Source organism: Sus scrofa, chromosome 10 (assembly GCF_000003025.6).
Source record: "Sus scrofa isolate TJ Tabasco breed Duroc chromosome 10, Sscrofa11.1, whole genome shotgun sequence".
In the NCBI taxonomy this organism is placed as follows: Eukaryota; Metazoa; Chordata; class Mammalia; order Artiodactyla; family Suidae; genus Sus; species Sus scrofa.
The window spans coordinates 48,254,671-48,271,877 of record NC_010452.4 but is presented as its reverse complement, the minus strand read 5'-3'; the positions used below and the strand labels follow the sequence as shown (position 1 = coordinate 48,271,877).

The 17,207-nt window shown below is 45.1% G+C and overlaps 1 protein-coding gene across 12 annotated transcripts in view; it reads right to left on the bottom strand.

Moving 5' to 3' along the window:
• The window catches only part of BEND7 (BEN domain containing 7), an 86,490-nt gene continuing 77,077 nt past the window's right edge, over nucleotides 7,795-17,207 (bottom strand). For 3 of the 12 annotated variants that reach the window (XM_021064847.1, XM_021064855.1, XM_021064846.1), the window contains one exon: nucleotides 7,795-14,108. In XM_021064847.1, coding sequence (XP_020920506.1) covers nucleotides 13,957-14,108 — 152 coding nt within the window. In that variant the 3' untranslated portion in view covers nucleotides 7,795-13,956. The remainder of the gene's footprint in view (nucleotides 14,109-17,207) is intronic. The other 9 variants (XM_021064857.1, XM_021064849.1, XM_021064858.1 and 6 more) reach the window with 7 other exon arrangements.

Here is a 17,207-nt window from a genome sequence, read left to right as displayed (position 1 = left end):
CCACCCATAAAGTTAGTAAGAGGGTCCAACTTTACTATAATTTTTTAACAGCTTTACTGAGAGAGAATTCACACACTGTGAAACTTATCCTTTTAGAGTGGATGTGTATATGTATATAACTGAATCACTTTGTTGTACAGAAATGATCACAACATGTAAATCAACTATACTTCATTCAGAAAGAGAAAGACAAATACCGTATGGTATCACTTATATCTGGAATTTAATATATGGCACAAATGAACTTTTCCACAGAAGAGAAACTCATGGACTTGGAGAACAGATTTGTGGTCCCCAAGGGGGAGGGAGTGGGATGGACTGGGAGTCTGGGGTTAAGAAATGCAAACTATTGCATTTGGAGTGGATAGGCAATGAGATGCTTCTGTTTAGCGCAGGGAACTATGTCTAGTCACTTGTGAGGGAACAGGATGGAGGATAAGGTGAGAAAGACATATGCATATGTTAGGACTGGGTCATCTTGCTGTACAGTAGAAACTGACAGAAAACTGTAAACCAGCTATAATGGAAAAAAACAAAAATCATAAACTACTTCAACGAAACCTTAAAAAATGGGAAAAACCTTACCCTTTTAGACTATACACGTCAGTGGTTTTTAATATATTGAGTTGTGCAACCACCACCGCTATCTAATTTGAGAACAGTTTTCACCATATCAAAAGGAAACCCTGCCCCCAGGAGCAGTCTTCCTCAGTACTGCCCCCCTGCAGCCCCCCACACCCAGCCAAGGCAGCCACTCATTGCTTTCTGTCTGTGTGGACTTGTCTAACCTGGACGTTTCCTATAAAAGGAATCCTAGGATATGTGGCTTTTGTGTCTAGTTTCTTTCATTCAGCATCATGTTTTCAAAGTTGATCCATGTTAATATGTGGCAGTACCTCATTGCTCTTTATCTCTCAGTAATATTACATTGTATGGATAAACCATACTTATTGCTTTTTAGGTTCTTGCCTGTGGCATAAGGAAGTTTCCAGGCTAGGGGTGGAATTGGAGCTGCAGCTCCTGGCCTACACCACAGCCATAGCCATGGGGAATCCGAGCCACTTCTGTGACCTACTCCATAGCTCACGGCAACACCAGATCTTTGACCCCCACCAAGTGAGGCCAGGGATCAAATCCACATCCTCGTGGATGCCAGTGACTTAATCCATTGAGCCACCACAGGAACTCAGATAAACCACGTTTTGTTTATCCATCCATCAATTGATGGACACTCGAGTTTCTAATTTTTGGCTATTATGGGTAATTCTTCTCCAGACATTTGGGTACAAGTCTGCGTGGGCTCATATATTTTCAGGTCTCTCAGATCCATACCTAGAAGTATAACTGCTAAGTCATGTGGTAACTCTATGTTTAATTTGTTGAGGAATTGCCAATCTGTTTTCCAAAGAGCCTGCATCACCCGACATTCCCACCAGCAGTCGAAGGTTCCGATTTCTCCTCATTCTCACCACCACTTGTTCGTGTGTGTCTTTCAACTATGGCTGGTTTTGTGGGTGTAAAGTGCTATCTCGTTGTGGTTTTAATTATGGATGTTGAGCACATTTTCATATACTTACCGGCCTACTGGCTATTCATATATCTTCTCTAGAGAAAAGTCTGTTCATATCTTTTGTCCTTTTTTTTTTTGTCTTTTCTTGGGCCGCTCCCGCGGCATATGGAGGTTCCCAGGCTAGGGGTTGAATCGGAGCTGTAGCCACCGGCCTATACCACAGCCACAGTAACGTGGGATCTGAGCCACGTCTGCGACCCACACCACAGCTCACGGCAATGCCGGATCCTTAACCCACTGAGCAAGGGCAAGGATCGAACCCACAACCTCATGGTTCCAGTCGGATTCGTTAACCATGTGCACGACATTTCTTTTTTTTTTTTTTTTTTTTTTTTTTTTTTTTTTTTTTTTTTTTTTTTTTTTTTTGTCTTTTTTGCTTTTCTTGGCTGCTCCTCAGCATATGGAGGTTCCAGGCTAGGGGTCGAATCGGAGCTGTAGCCGGCACCCAAGCACAGAACGGATCGAGCCATCTGCACCCACACCACAGCTCACGGCAACGCCGGATCTTAACCCACTGAGCAAGGCAGGACGAACCGCAACTCATGTTCCTAGTGGATTCGTTAACCACTGGCCACGAGGGAACTCCATTGCCCATTTTAAGTTGGGTTATTTACCTTATTTTTGTGTGGTAAAAGTTCTCTTGTTTATTCTAGATTCAAGTGCTTTACCAGTAGGTGATTTGCAAATCTCTTATCTATTTCTATGAGTTGTCTTTTCACCTGTTTTCATGTCATTTGAAGAACAAAAGGTTTTAATTTTTGTGATGTCCAGTTCATTTTCCTCCTGTCACCCGTGTTTGGTGTCATATCTAAGAAACCACTGCCTGACCCAAGAGCATGGAGATTTATGCCTATGTTTTCTTCTAAGAGTCTAATAGTTTTAGCTTTTACATTTGGGCCTGAGATCCATTTTGAGCTAATTTTGTATATGTCTAAACTTATTTTTATAAATGCCCAGCTAATTTTCATCAACACATTGTACTGAAGATTTCATCCTTTTCCTAACAATGAACACGGCATCTGATTGTCCCTCGTATCCATTCTTCCTTTCCTCCTGATAGTAATAGAATCAAAATTCTAGGCAGGCACGTAGCCATCCAGTTAAAGACTCCATTTCCTAGTTTTTTTGGTGCTGAGTGTACCCATTTGGCTAAGTGTTAGCCAATGGGGTGTAACTGGAAGAGATATATGGGAGTCCCTGTCATGGCTCAGTGATTAAAGAACCTGACTAGTATCCGTGAGGACTCAGGTTCAAACCCTGGCCTTGCTCAGTGGGTTAAGGATCCGGTGTTGCTGTGAGCTGTGGCAAAGGTCACAGATGGATCTCGGATCCCTTGTTGCTGTGGCAGTGGTGTAGGCCGGCGGCTACTGCTCCGATTCCACGCCTAGCCTGGGAACCTCCATTTTAGGGTGGAGGTATTTTAGGGTGTGGCCCTAAAAATACAAAAGACCAAAAAAAAGTGATGTATGCAATCCCAAGGTCATGTTTTCATAAGGAAATGGCTTCCCCTCCATTATTACTCCCCCTACCATAGTCTTTTTTTTTTCTTCTTCTTCTTCTTCTTTTTATGGCCAGCATATGGAAGTTCCCAGGCTAGGAGTTAAACTGGAGCTGCAGCTGCTAGCCTACGCAACACAGGATACAAGCCATTGTCTGTGACAGGCAACATAGGATCTGAGCCTTTTCTGTGACCGAATGCCACAGCCACCACAACACTGGATCCTTAACCCACTGAGTGAGGCCAGGGATCGAACCCACATCCTCATAGAGACATCAGTTTCTTAACCTGCTGAGCCACAACAGGAACCCCTGGTAGTCTTAATTATAGACTTAAGCTAGTGAGCCAGCTTTGACCACATGGATGTGGATGTCTCCCAAGTGGCAAAAAAATATTGGATGTAACTGGGTTTCAGGATGACTACATGGAGCAGAGCTACCTACCACCACCTTAGATCACCTACTCACTTCTAGGCTGTTACGAGTTAGAGGGGGAAAAAATCTGTTATTGCAGTTGTACCACTTTATTTTGGGGCCTCTTTGTTATAGCAGCTTAACATACATTATACTAATTATTGAGGTACCTTTAATGCATACTATATATTGACAAGTTTTTCTTTAAACTTCCATCTGTTTTATGGATCTGTCTATTCTTGTATCAAAACCACAGCTTTGGAGTACCCTTGTGGTGCAGTGGGTTGAGGATCTGATGTTGTCCCTACAGCAGTCTGGGTCCCTACAGTGGCTCAGGTTTGATCCCTGGCCTGGGGCACTTCCATTTGCTGCAGGTACAGCTGTAAAACAGAAAAGAAAAATTTCTTGGTCTTTGAGAGTTTGCTCATTTTCTAAAGCTGTTATGTTAAGATGCTAGCTACGCACGATCAAGGTGCATTTTGGCTGCTGTCTCTTAACATGGTCAGTGGCCAGCATCTGGGAGTTTGTTGGACATTTAAAATCCACCCCATCACCATGACTGTGGAGCCCCTCCCACTGGGATAAGGGGAAAGACCGGCTGTGGTTATGGCTCCCTAGGAACCCTGACCTTATAGAGGTGGGTTGGCCAAGCACACTTGAACAGTCCATGGCACAAACCATAGAAACAAACAAAACCTTCATGTGTCAGAGCTGCCCACAGCTGTATGTCCACGTTCCAGGGATTGTCAGTGAGGTAGAAATGGGGGAAGGTGGCCTTGCTTCACACCAATGAAATATTTCTCCTACGGATGGAGCAGTGCTGCCGGGTTCATCGCAGGAGGGGATGGGGGTGTTAAAGGGGTCTGATTTTTCCCTGTCCCGTGGTTAGAAATATATCACTTTTGGAGGATGCTAAATTCCGTCATCTATAGTGTAAGTGCCATCTATTATAATGTATTCTTCTTCCTCCTTTGCTAGAGTACAGCAGAAAATAGTGTTTCTCCCAGAATATGCAATTGGTCCACCACTTCATTGAGCCAATTTAGGATGCTCAATTTCCTTTGTTAGATGGGTTTCTTGCTCCATAGTCCTATTGAGGGCCCTCCACTTTTTGAATCTGGGTGGCACCGTCGTGGAGAGTAGGCACACCTGGAATTCAGGAGCGCTGGTTTCTGACCAGCTCCTCTGTTTAACGCACTCACATCAGCTTCGTTTTTGGAACATATCTTAAAGGAATTAACTGAAGTAGCTTAGTTTCAAAGTTTAGGTTTAAAATGTCCTCCAATTTTTTCAGCATTAACAGATAAAAATGGCCAAAAAAAAGGAAAACGTGATTAAAAAGGCGGGCCCTTAGGTATCAAGTCTACTGGAACATCAGTATGTGTGCAGCACAGGGTACTGTGGGTTATTCCGTGCGGGTTCCATTTCTAGATGGTTCTCCAACTTTTCCATTAGGGCTCTTTGACATTCTTTTAATTTCACTGATGACAAACTGGAAATAAATGATAAATACATATATGCATAGAATGTGTGGTTTTAGGGGGAATAAACGATAACATGCTTTTAGAGGTTACAAGGTGCAAAAGGAGTTGGTTTGTGTAAATTTTCAGTGTTTCTCTGAATTGGTAGAATTAGCAGATTCTCACAGAGTGCAACCCAGTAACTCTGGCAGAGTCATTGACAGTTTTGTCACCATTGATGAAGAGCACTGACGGAGGAGGTCCCTGTGATCTCAGGCTACGGGACACGGAAGAAGGGAGAGGGCGGTGCCCGTCCCCGTCCACTCCTGCTGCGGAGGCTGGGGCTGGGGGGGCCTGAAAATGGGTTTGCCCCAAGGACTAAAATCTAAGTGGCCTTAAAGATCAGATCCCTGACAACACGACACTTAGATTCCAGAGGTAAAATGGATAATAAACACATAAATAAGCAAGACAATTTCAGAGCCTGGTGAGTGACCCAAAGGGACTGAAAGGCTGTGTCTTGAAGGTGCAGTTTAGTTTGGACTTGAGTTACATGGAATGAGTGGGGCTTCAAATCTTGGTGGACTCTAGCTGCCCGGAGTCCTTGATGGGACAAACTACCCAGTTTAAGCTCCCTCCTTTAGTTCAGGAGCCTAGTCCACAGCCTCATGTGCTGGTGTTGCCCAGGGCTTCTGGCTGTGCTCTGGCCCCCCGAGCAGTACCAGGCAGACCCTAAGTGTTCAGTGAACACTCCCTGAATGAAGGAATGGAGCACTGGGGCACCTGAACTTGTCTGCTTTCTCCAAGTTGCCCCTCCCCCTGTGTTGCCAGCCATCTTGAGTGCAGATAACACCCACATGGTCCCCAGCCAGAGACCTGGGTGTCAGCTTCCCTCCCTGCTCCCAAAGGGTGCATTCCCGCCCCTGCCTGCATCACTACTGCATCACTGAGTCCTGCTGGTCTTCCTCTTCTGCTTCAGCAGGGGTGCTTTGTCCTCCTGGGTCCTCTTTCTCCATCCCTAGCTGTTCCCTCAGCTTCTTAATGGGGTTCAGCTTCCCCCCCTTCCACTTAACATTCCGGACGTTCGCCAGATGGATCAAGACAGCACAGGACTCTTGATCAGACCTTACTCAAATTGCTTCACGCCTTCCCAGCTTCTCGGGAAGGTCTCTAAGGCCTGGCATAGATTGCACCAGGTTGACAGACCTCCCCTCCAGCTTCGGCTCTCACCCCTGCATCCCAGCCCCAGCTGTGCTAAACCAACCCAGCATCTACCGATGGTGGGTGTCCAGTAAATGCTTGCACTGGACTCAAGGTGCAGCTGGGAAGGGAGCCAGTTGCTGTCCCATCACTTGGTTTTCAGATTGGGCCTGGGGAGTTCCCTGGTAGCACAGCTGGTTAAGGATCTGGTGTTGTGACTGCCGTGGTTCGGTTGCTGCAGTGGCGTGGGTGTGATCCCCAGCTTGGGAACTTCCACATGCCACGAGCGTGGCCAAAAAGAGGGCGGGGGGGGGGGTAGGGGAAGTTTGGGCTTATAGGAGATAAGCAGCTGCTCCTCCCACCACCCTATACCCCCATGATGGAGGCAGATGTGTGAGCTTTTATTCTCTGGGAAGGCAAATGGTTCCCCTTCCAATGGAGCCTCCCGTGGTGAGACTGGGTCCCCACACTGGATGAGGAAGACATTCAGGTGATAAAGGAGGCCCAGATCCTTGCTGGAGTGTGGGAATAAGGGCGTCCCAGGAGACCTTGGGCCACGCCCTGGCCCCCATACAGATAATTTCCCGGCACAACGGGCATACAAAGCACTGGGGGTGTTACAGTGGGAGGGGCAGGCGGGTGCCAGGCTGCCAGCTCCTAGGAGGTGTGGATACAGGCAAGACTCTGGATGGCAATGGTTTAGATTTTCTTTCTTTGTACACAATTCACCCTGATCCCTCCCCTCCTGCCATCCAGCTGCTTTTTTGTCTTTGTCTTTTCTAGGGCCACACCTGTGGCATATGGAGGTTCCCAGGCTAGGGGTCTAATCAGAGCTGTAGCTGCCTGCCTATACCACAGCCACAGCAGTGCCAGATCCGAGCCACGTCTGGGACCTACACCACAGCTCATGGCAACGTGGGATCCTTAGTGGTGAGTGAGCCCAGGGATGGCACCCGCGTCCTCTTGGTTGCTAGTCGGGTCCGTTAACTGCTGAATGGAGATGGGAACTCCGTCCAGCTGCTTTCTTAGCCGCAGCTGCTCCTCCCACCACCCTATACCCCCTCCCTGCCCCCAGCTGCAGATGAGCTAAGCACTCCCCCCAGATGAAAGCCCAAGAACCAGACCTCGAACCAAGCCCTGTCAGAGCTCATGGACCAGCCTGGGGCCTGCCTTTTGAGGGATGGGGTAGGGGGGAGTTGCCGTGAGGAGTAGCGCCCCCCTGTGTTCAGAGAGAGAGAATGAAGCAATTATGTTTGAATAGCCACTTTGCATTGGAGAAGATTGATCTGTCCTTCCAATGTGTTGTTTCCATAGAAGCAGGGCTTAACCTTTTAAGTGAAGATGATCAAGCTACCTAATTCATTTAAAATTAGGCTTCGAGCACATCAGGACTTACCGCTCAAGTGTTACTGTGGGACTCGCCACAGCCACTGATCTGACTGCGGGCAGAGCCTGCGAGGTAACACGTTTGAAGATGCTCTCTCTGGTAGCGGTCTGGGTCGTTCGTTTATTTTTAAAAATTAACTTCATAAGGAGATAAGACTTTCTGTGTAAGATCACCAGAGTACTAATAAATGCCTTTTAATTAATGAAGAGCACCGACTGCACTTCATAAGCACAGGAGGGCTGGCACACAGGCACGAAACAGGCACGTTCGATTAAAGTAATTTATTGTATTCTTCCAGAACGGACATAAAGGGCATCTTGGGACTTGATAACACAACACATGTTATACAACATTTTCACAACTAGCTTTGCGCTGAAATTTTTTTTAAAAGAACATAGTAATCTTAAAAAATCTAAATATTTACACATTAATAAAACATATATACAGAAGATCAAGACATTATCCATAGAGAGGGAATAATTTTTTTTTTCTAAGAAAGCCTATAAAAAGGATTTCTGAAGAAAGTCTGAACAGTAGTCACAGTTAGGTAAACACAGATACGATTTTCATTTACAAAATAGGATGTTACTGTTGCAATTTTATGAAATGAATTTCCAATCTGTGAATCTGTTGCACACATGTGTGAGCTGAGCAGTCCCCACCCCCTCCTCAAGTAGTGAAAGATTCAAGCGCTCGCCCAGTCGCGGCGGGAAGTGCTTTGAAGGCTCCTGGTGGATGCTGAACACACTCCGCCAGCCGTGAGGTAAACGTTTCTACCTTTGTTCACAACATATTCATCTTACTGTGAGAGAGTTGAAAGGTCACTAATTCATCCTTTTAATTCCCTTGAGAAAGACTTTGTACGGAGAGGCAGAAGACAAATTTTTAAACATATGTTGCCGAAAAACAAAAGCCCTGCTTCACAGTACCTCGGGAGACCCCCCCATCATGAACAGAGGGGCTGCTTTGGAGGGACGGGGTGCCTCACTGGCCTGAAGTGGGAAAGGCTAACTAAACCTGCGATGGACCTTCCTTGAAGCTCCAGAAGGAAGACAGAGAAAGAGACGCACGTCTGTGAGATGTAGCTGTCTGGTGGTTGGGTTGATCCGCACGCCACACCTAGAACCAGCTTTGTCACATTACAGGGATGCCTCCTGCAGCCTTGGGCTGATGAGCTGGTCGGCAGTGGGATTCTGACTCATCCCAGAGCTCCTCTGCCAGCTCAAGGTCAGCTGTTCCACGTGCTACGTCTGGCACAGGTACCTTGGACAGGGGAGGGAGGAATTTAGGTTCTAGGCTGGGCCGGGCCATTGATGGGCTATTCCCTGGCCCTGGGCAACCACGAGCCTCACTCCTCCTGAGCTGTCTCACTGCACACCGAGGGCATGGGACTGAGGAGCCTGATGCCAACACTGGGCTCTAACACTCTGATATAATAAAGTAACTGCCAGGGAAATGTATCATATGGTAACACAGCAAGTCCCCCCCCACCCCCACCGGGGTTTGGTGTGTCCACTGTCCAAATGTCTTTCAAGCCAACTCTTGGCCTTTGGGTCGAGTGTCAAAGATTCCCAGTGATTTTTCTCTACACAATAAATGAGATGTAAATGCGTGGCCTCCAAATAAAAAGGTATCTTAAATTCACCATCTTAACCAGGGAGAGGAACCAGGTGGTACATATTAATGTAAAAATACCTGCATGGCAAGACACTTCTTTAAAATGAACCCCTGTTTTCATGTGTTGGTTTTATACAAAGCGGAGGCAAGTGTACCAGCCCCAGAGGAAGGTGACCCCAGTCAGGACGTGTGGGGCCCGTTGCCACCTGATGCCGCAACTCGGGACCACTCCCTTAAAACCATCGGTGGAAAGAGTCGGCAGGGGTCATGTGGGTAACTGGTTATTTTGAGTTCCTCACCTTTTAATTAGTTGTTTTGTTGCTGTGTTGACACAACCTGCGTGAAAGGTTCTTTCCTAAGAATTCGACTATCATTTGCCCTTCTCAGGGACAAGGGATTATTTTTGGGGAAAATGATGTCACAAGTGATTTTTCATCTAATAGATCAGTGCTGAGTTGCCCCCCCCCAAACAACTTTTCCATCTTGTAAGCTGATGAAGGTCTAATTCATTTTGGCCTTGACAACCGCTCCTTTGGTCCTGGAAAGAGCTGCTTTCCTTTACAGCGCATCTGGCAATTTACGTTAAAATAAATAGGCCTCAAGACTCCATACTAGGTGCACATTGAAAAAGAGACAGGTTAAATCAAATTGCTTTTTTTTTTTTTTTTTTTTTTTTAATGGACAACGAACCAACCGGATGATGCGCTGGATGTTTAAAAGGGTGAACATTCCACTCTGAAGATGATTTTTTAAAAACCTCAGACTGAACCGGAGGCCTGATGATCCCACATTACAAAGGAAGTTCTATGAAAACTATTCAAACATGACAGGTCACCTTCACGGAACGCCCACACTTTGCAGTACCCTGAAACGTTAGTGGACCTTTTGGGAAATTCAAATGGAGGAGCTGCATGTGCTAAGGAACGTGTCGCTAAAGGGAAGTCTAGGCAGTGAACTCTGTGTCTTCCGTGTTTTCTCTCCTGGTGTCAAATATATTACCTACAACAGAGACAAGAATGTGAAGAGAGGCCACTTCTCTAAGGAAGAGCTGTAGGCTTTTCTACGACACAGACAGGCCCAGGACCTCGTGGGTGCGGTGTCTGTGTTTCATCTCTAAGTCAATTTTTTTTTTGCGGGGCAGGGGGTGCCCACAACATGCAGAAGTTCCTGGGCTAGGGATCAAACCCTCGCCACGGCAGTGACAACACTGGGTCCTTAACCCACTAGCCACCGGGGAGTTCCTTTAAATCACTACTTTTTCGCCAAGGCTTTAGTTGTGCCAAATGAGCAATTTTAGCCATTAGACATCTGTGATGATGATTTTTACAGGAAAACTCATGAACGTGGGTTACTATTAGAGTATGTCTGCGTCTCTATTCCAGGAATAGAAAATGGCTAAATAAAATATGATTTACCTGTAAAACAGAAGAGGGCCCAGCTATTAAAATAATGCATATGGAGATTTGTAATACAGTGGGAAATGCTTGTTAAGGTGGTGAAACAAAACAACAAAACCAAACCTCAGGAAGCAAAATTGGATGGATCTGACCTCCACCATATAAATAAATAAAACGCAGAGAAAAATCTGGGAGAAAAACACCCAACGATAATGGTTGTCTCTGGGTGGTACAAGTAATTTACATTTTCTTCCTTCCACTTTTCTATATTAATTTCTAAAACGTATGTAAAAGAAAACAAATTGATGACCAAAAACAAACAAAAACCTAAGCCTAGGTGCGCTCTGCACTATTCTACTTCACATTCAGAAGCCGCTTTTCAAAATTTTAGATACCACTATTTTGACTTTCTTCTCTGTACTCTCCCCACCCTCCCAAATTCTGCCCTTCACCCTGGATGTTTTTTTCCTTTATCTGAGCGCTGTCTCCCCACCCTGGGTGGTGGCCTCTGCCTTGCTCTGGTCTGAGGGCGGCTTTTGTTCACCAGAACCTAACTCAGTCAGGACGGAGTCCTGGCCTTGCTCAAGTGCACTTACTGACAGGGTTGAGGGAAAAGAAATAGAAGAAGATGTATTTTTCCACTATGAAATTTATATCCATTTTTGATAAAACTAGACAAATAGAAAATCGCTTAAGCGCCATGGATTGAGGTAAATGTCATCTGATGCCTGACTGTAACCTTGACCTGGCTGATTCTGGTTCACAGAAACACTGGGGGATTCCTACACCTGTCCCACCCCTCCTCAACACACACGAGTTTAGAAGGAGAGGAAAAAGACCTTGACAAGGTAATAAAGGCATTGCTAAATCCTTAAAAAGGACCGGTGGGTGCCGGCTCAGACCAGATGAGGACGGCCTGGCCAGTAAGTCTCAAATCCAGAGAGGAAGCTGCATGTGTGAGAAAGGTGACATTCGTGCTGCGGAGGGTCTCCTAGGACGCACGTAAGGAGGGAGGACTCAGTCACAGTGCTGTATTCAAAGCCCCCAGAGCGGGATTCTCACTTGAGAGGCACTCCAGAGACAGGATGGTCAAGATTACTTCAAGCCATTACTGCAAAATTTGGGCACCACTCCACGCCTTCTCTTCTCCATGTTGAAATGCTAAGTGGTTTTATTTATCATGCCGTTTAGTGACTCGGATCAAATATCTATCAGGGGTCCAGTGAAAAGACCTTCGGGGGCGGCCTCCTCCTGCTTTGGGTAGGGCCTCACAGCCGTGGGTCAGATCTGAGGGAGAGCCTGTGGGCTGACACTGCAGGCAACTTCGGGCCGACTTACGACAGACTATCCATGACGACGGGGAGACACTGAAATGGAACCCTAAAGGGATGAGCAAGAACATCCAGCAACTCTTGGGATCTTTGGGAAACATGCAGAGAAGGTGTAAGAAAGCTACGCGGTGGAACGGCTGGGAGTTGAGAGGCCTGGGCTCCGGCCTGGCCACCAACCAGCTGTGAGACCTTGAGAAAGTCATTTAGTGTTTCTGGGCCTCAGGCTTTTTTACCTGTAAAATAAAAGGACTGGATAAAAAGAGGGGACGGGACTAGATGATCTCTAATGTTCCTTCTTTCTCGGAGTCCTTGACATTCTTTTCACTTCCGTGAGGTAGTTCTATCATCCTGTGCTCGAGTTCCTTATCTGAAACATCTCTCTGCTTCCATCCTCAGACAGGAAGAGGCAAATGTATTATTACTTCAAGGGGTGGGGTTTTCCAATTAACAGTACCGTTTACAAGCCCACTGTGTCAGATGGCAGCCCAGGCTGTGCAAATGCCCTGGGGTCAACGGGGCTGGCAGGGGAGGAACCTGGGAAAATACAACTAGACCAGCAAGGTATCCCTCCAGCCTGGAAGGCACAAGTTCATCATTAGCAGCAGCCTTTCATGCAATGACTGGGAGTGGGTGATAAGATCAAGGCTAAGAGTGGTCCTGATAATTCAGAGGAGGGCAGGTTGGGAAGGAACAATAGAGATCATGCATTTCAGTTCTCTCGGTTCAGAAGTGTGGAAACAGCTGAACAAGAAGAGAAGCCCCTTTTCTGTAATTTCTGTAATGCCTGTACAGTAAGAACTTGATAGAAGCAGGTTGCTTTTGCCCTCTGTGGCTCATTTCATTTATTTGCCCATCGATCTGCTGCTTAGCTACTCAGCGACAGAGAAAGCACGGTTATCATTTGCAAGGCTGAGTTTTCTGGCTGGTCTGAAGTTCACTAACAATGCCTGTCTCACACTATGAACTCAGGATAAGTACTGGCAATAACACGTGCCCTCGCAGAGTTCCTACACAGACTAGCGACTCCTTTAATACTTGCTGGATTTAATTTAAAACTTACCACCTCAAGTGGAGAAAAAACACAGTTTTTTCATTCCAGGTTTTTTTTTTTTTTTTTGGAGGGGGGCATCTGGGTTTTGCTGTTACAAGAATCTTCAGGTATTTTGAGGACAGTCAATAAAGACCTTTTGAGACTGAGGGCATAAACTCTTTGTCACATGGCTCACTGATCAGACACCTGGCCATCAGGTGCTCCGGTGGGAGCTGATGCTGAGGCAGGGGACCAGGGTCAGAAGTATTACTTGAGAGTCAAATATTAGGAAGTGAGTATTCAGGGCATGGTGTTACCCCTGCAGCAGAGGTTTCAGTGAAATGCTATATTCGGCTCATCCGGTTACATGGCTAGGAGTGCCACCCATGCTAGCTGGCTTATTCAGTCACTCGAAACACAGGATTCACTGGGTGCCTGTTACATGAAAAGCAATGACACTGCTTCTCAAAGCCTTTTGAGGGGAGGTGGGAGATGACAGAAGGGACACGAATTTCATCATAAAACCGATGATCCCTAATCTAAAGAGAAATATCAGTTCGTGTTAAATTTTTTTTTTTTTTTTTTTTTTTTTTTTTTTGGAGTTCCCATCGTGGCACAGAGGAAACGAATCCGACTAGGAACCATGAGGTTTTGGTTCGATCCCTGGCCTCGCTCAGTGGGTGAAGGATCCGGCGTGGCCATGACCTGTGGTGAAGGTTGCAGACATGGCTCGGATCTGGTGCTGCTGTGGCTGTGGTGTAGGCCGGTGGCTACAGCTCTGATTAGACCCCTAGCCTGGGAACCTTCATATGCCGCGGGTGCGACCCTGAAAGGACAAAAGACCAAAAAAAAAATTTTTAATGTCCCAAGGTTTGGGGAGGCAAATTGGGGTGACACTAAGTTGTCAGGACTTGCTGCTCTCAGGTTTTCAAGGAGATGAAACAGAATGTGAGAAAGCCGTGGCTTTTCATATTCAATGTGAAAAATCCCTCTGAACGCAGGGCATTGAACACCCTGATTGCTGGGGCTGGGTCTCTTATAGAAGCAGTTTGCTCAAGCATCTGCATCTCTGATGTTAAAAACATTTTCAATGCAAATATTTTCACGTGCTGTATTTTCCAGCGGGTGATGAAAATGGAAATGTGTTTTACCTGTTGGGGGTAGAGAAACGCCGTCCAGCCTTTCATCACCGTCAGCTACCTCTGCTGGTTACAAACATAAAACACAAATCTCATTAGTTTCAGGGAGCACATTCATTTTACCGAATACAGTAATACAATTTAAAAACTCCAGTGTACATAATAGTTTTCACCTTTCTTTTCCCTTCTTGGCTTCAGCTGGTTCCCATTACAGGTTTTAGTACCATTATTTAAACGAAATATTTTTTACAATGATGGTATAAAATCCATTTTCCTGTATTAATTTTTTTATATCTTAAGAACCTTATTCTACCAATCAGTGATGATTTCAGTTCATTTTCCCTTTTTATTTTTAAGTTTTTATTGGAGTACAGTTGATTTATAATGTTGCATTTGTTGCATTCAGGAAAGTGAATCAGTTCTCTCTCTCTCTATATATATACCCCATTCATTTTCAGATTCTTTTCCCATATAGGATATTACAGAATACTGAGTAGACTTCTCTGTGCTATACAGTGGGTCCTTGCTGTTTATCTGTTTTATATATAGCAGTGTGTATATGTTAATCCCAAGCTCCTACTCTATCCCTTTCCCCTCCATTTCCCCTTTGGTAACCATAACTTTGATTTCAGCATCTGTGAATCTGTTTCTATCTTGTAAATAAGTTCATTTATATCACTTTAAAAATGAGATGCCACATATGAGTGATTTCATATGCTATTTGTCTTTCTCTGCCTGGTTTGCTTCACTTAGTATGATAATCTCTAGGTCCACCCATGTTGCTGCAAAGGGCCTTATTTCATTCATTCTTTTGAATGGCTGAGTGCTATTTCATGGTGTATATACAATGTACGTAGTGTACGTATCTTCTTTTTCTTTTTCTTTTTAAGGCTGCACCTGGGGCATATGGAAGTTCCTGGGCTAGGGGCTGAATAGGAGCTGCAGCTGCAGGCCTACACCACAGCCATCGTAACACAGGATCCAAGCAGCATCTGCAACCTATGCCACAGCTTGCTGCAATTCAGGATCCTTAACCCACTGAGTGAGGCCAGGGATCAAACCTGCATCCTTATGGACACTGTGTTGGGTTCTTAAGCCATTGAGCCACAACGGGAACTTTGTGTACTGCATCTTCTTTAGCCATTTCTCTGTTAATGGGCGTTTAGGTTGCTTCTATGTCATGGCTATTATAGTGCTTCAATGAACACTGAGGTGCAAGGATTTTTTCAAATTATGGTTTTCTCTGGATATATGCTCTGGAGTGGGATCGCTGGACCATATGGTTGTTCTATGTTCAGTTTTCGAAGCAACCTCTATACTGTTCTCCACAGTGGCTACACCAATTTACATTCCCACCAACAGTGCAGGAGGGTTCCCTTTTCTCCACACCCTCTCCAGTATTGATGGTTTGTAGACATTTGACGATGGCCATTCTGACCGGTGTGAGGTGGTACCTCACTGTAATTTTGATAGGCATTTCTCTAATAATTAGGGATGGTGAGTATCTTTTCACGTGCGTTTAGGCCATTTGTCTGTCTTTAGAGAAATGTCTATTTAGATCTTCTGCTCTCTGTTTTGACGGGTTGTTCATTTTTTGATATTGACCTGAATGAACTGTTTGTATACTTTGGAGATTAATCCCTTGTTGGCTGCTTTGTTTGCAAATATTTCCTCCCATTCTGTAGGTTGCCTTTTCATTTTGTTTATGGCTTCCTCTGCTGTGCAAAAGCTTTTAAGTTTAATTAGGTCCCACTTGTTTATTTTTGTTTTCATTTTCATTACTCTAGGAGGCAGATCCAAAAACCTACTGCTGGAGTTTCTGTTGTGGCTCAGCAGAAAGGAATCCAACTAGTATCCATGAGGACGTGGGTTCGATCCCTGGCCTTGCTCAGTGGGCTAAGGATCTGGCGTTGCTCTTAGCTGTGGTGGAGGTCACAGACACAGCTCAGATTCTCTGTTGACATGGTTATGGTGTAGGCCAGGAGCTGTAGCTCCGATTCGACCCCAAGCCTGGGAACTTCTGTATGTCACAGTTGTGACCCTAAAAACCAAAAAAAAAAACAACAAAAAAAAAACCCCAAAAAACAAAAAAGATACTGCTGAAATTTTGAGAGTATTCTGCCTGTTTTCCTCTAAGAGTTTAAAAATTTTTTTTATTACCCCATGAATTTTTTTACATTTATAGTTGTACAATGCTTATCACAACCCAATTTTATAGCATTTCCATCCCAAATCCCCAGCGCATCCCCTCACCCCCAAAACTGTGTCCTTTGGAAACCATTAGTTTTTTTCAAAGTCTGTGAGTCAGTATCTGTTGTGCAAAGAAGTTCAATGTGTCCTTTTTTCCGATTCCACATGTAAGTTGATAGCATTTGATGTTGGTGTCTCATTGTCTGATTGACTTCACTTAGCATGATAATTTCTAGGTCCATCCATGTTGCTAAGAATGCCGTTATGTCATTCCTTTTAATGGGTGAGTAATATTCCATTCTGTATATGTACCACATCTTCTTTATCCACTCTGCTGTCGATGGACACTGAGGTTGTTTCCATGTCTTGGCTATTGAAAATAGTGCTGCAATGAACACTGGAGTTACATGTATCTTTTCGAGTCATGGTTTTTCTAGGTAGATGCCCAGGAGTGGGACTGCTGGATCAAATGGTATTTTTAGTTTTCTGAGGAACCTCCATATAGTTTTCCACAGTGGCTGCACCAATTTGCATTTCCACCAACACCGTACTAGGGTTCCCTTCTCTCCACACCCTCTCCAGCACTTACTGTTTGTAGACTTTTTGATGATGGCCATTGTGGCCAGTGTATCCTCTAATAGTTTTATAATATCTGGCCTCACATTTAGGCCTTTAATCCATTTTGAGTTTATTTTTGTGTATGGTGTTAGAGAATGTTTCATTCTTTTACATGTAGCTGTCCCATTTTCATTTATTTATGGAGGCTTAAGGATCCACCTAGAATCTGGGGTGAATTGTTTAAATATAATCAATGGCATGGAGGGCAGTGAATTTCCTCTGGTAGAATTTTACTTGTCATCCCCATGCCAGTGGGACAGGCTTAGGAATTTTTTTTTTTTTTTTTGTCTTTTTAGGGCCAAACCCGCGGCATATGGAGGTTCCCAGGCCAGGGGTCCAATCAAAGCTGTAGCTGCC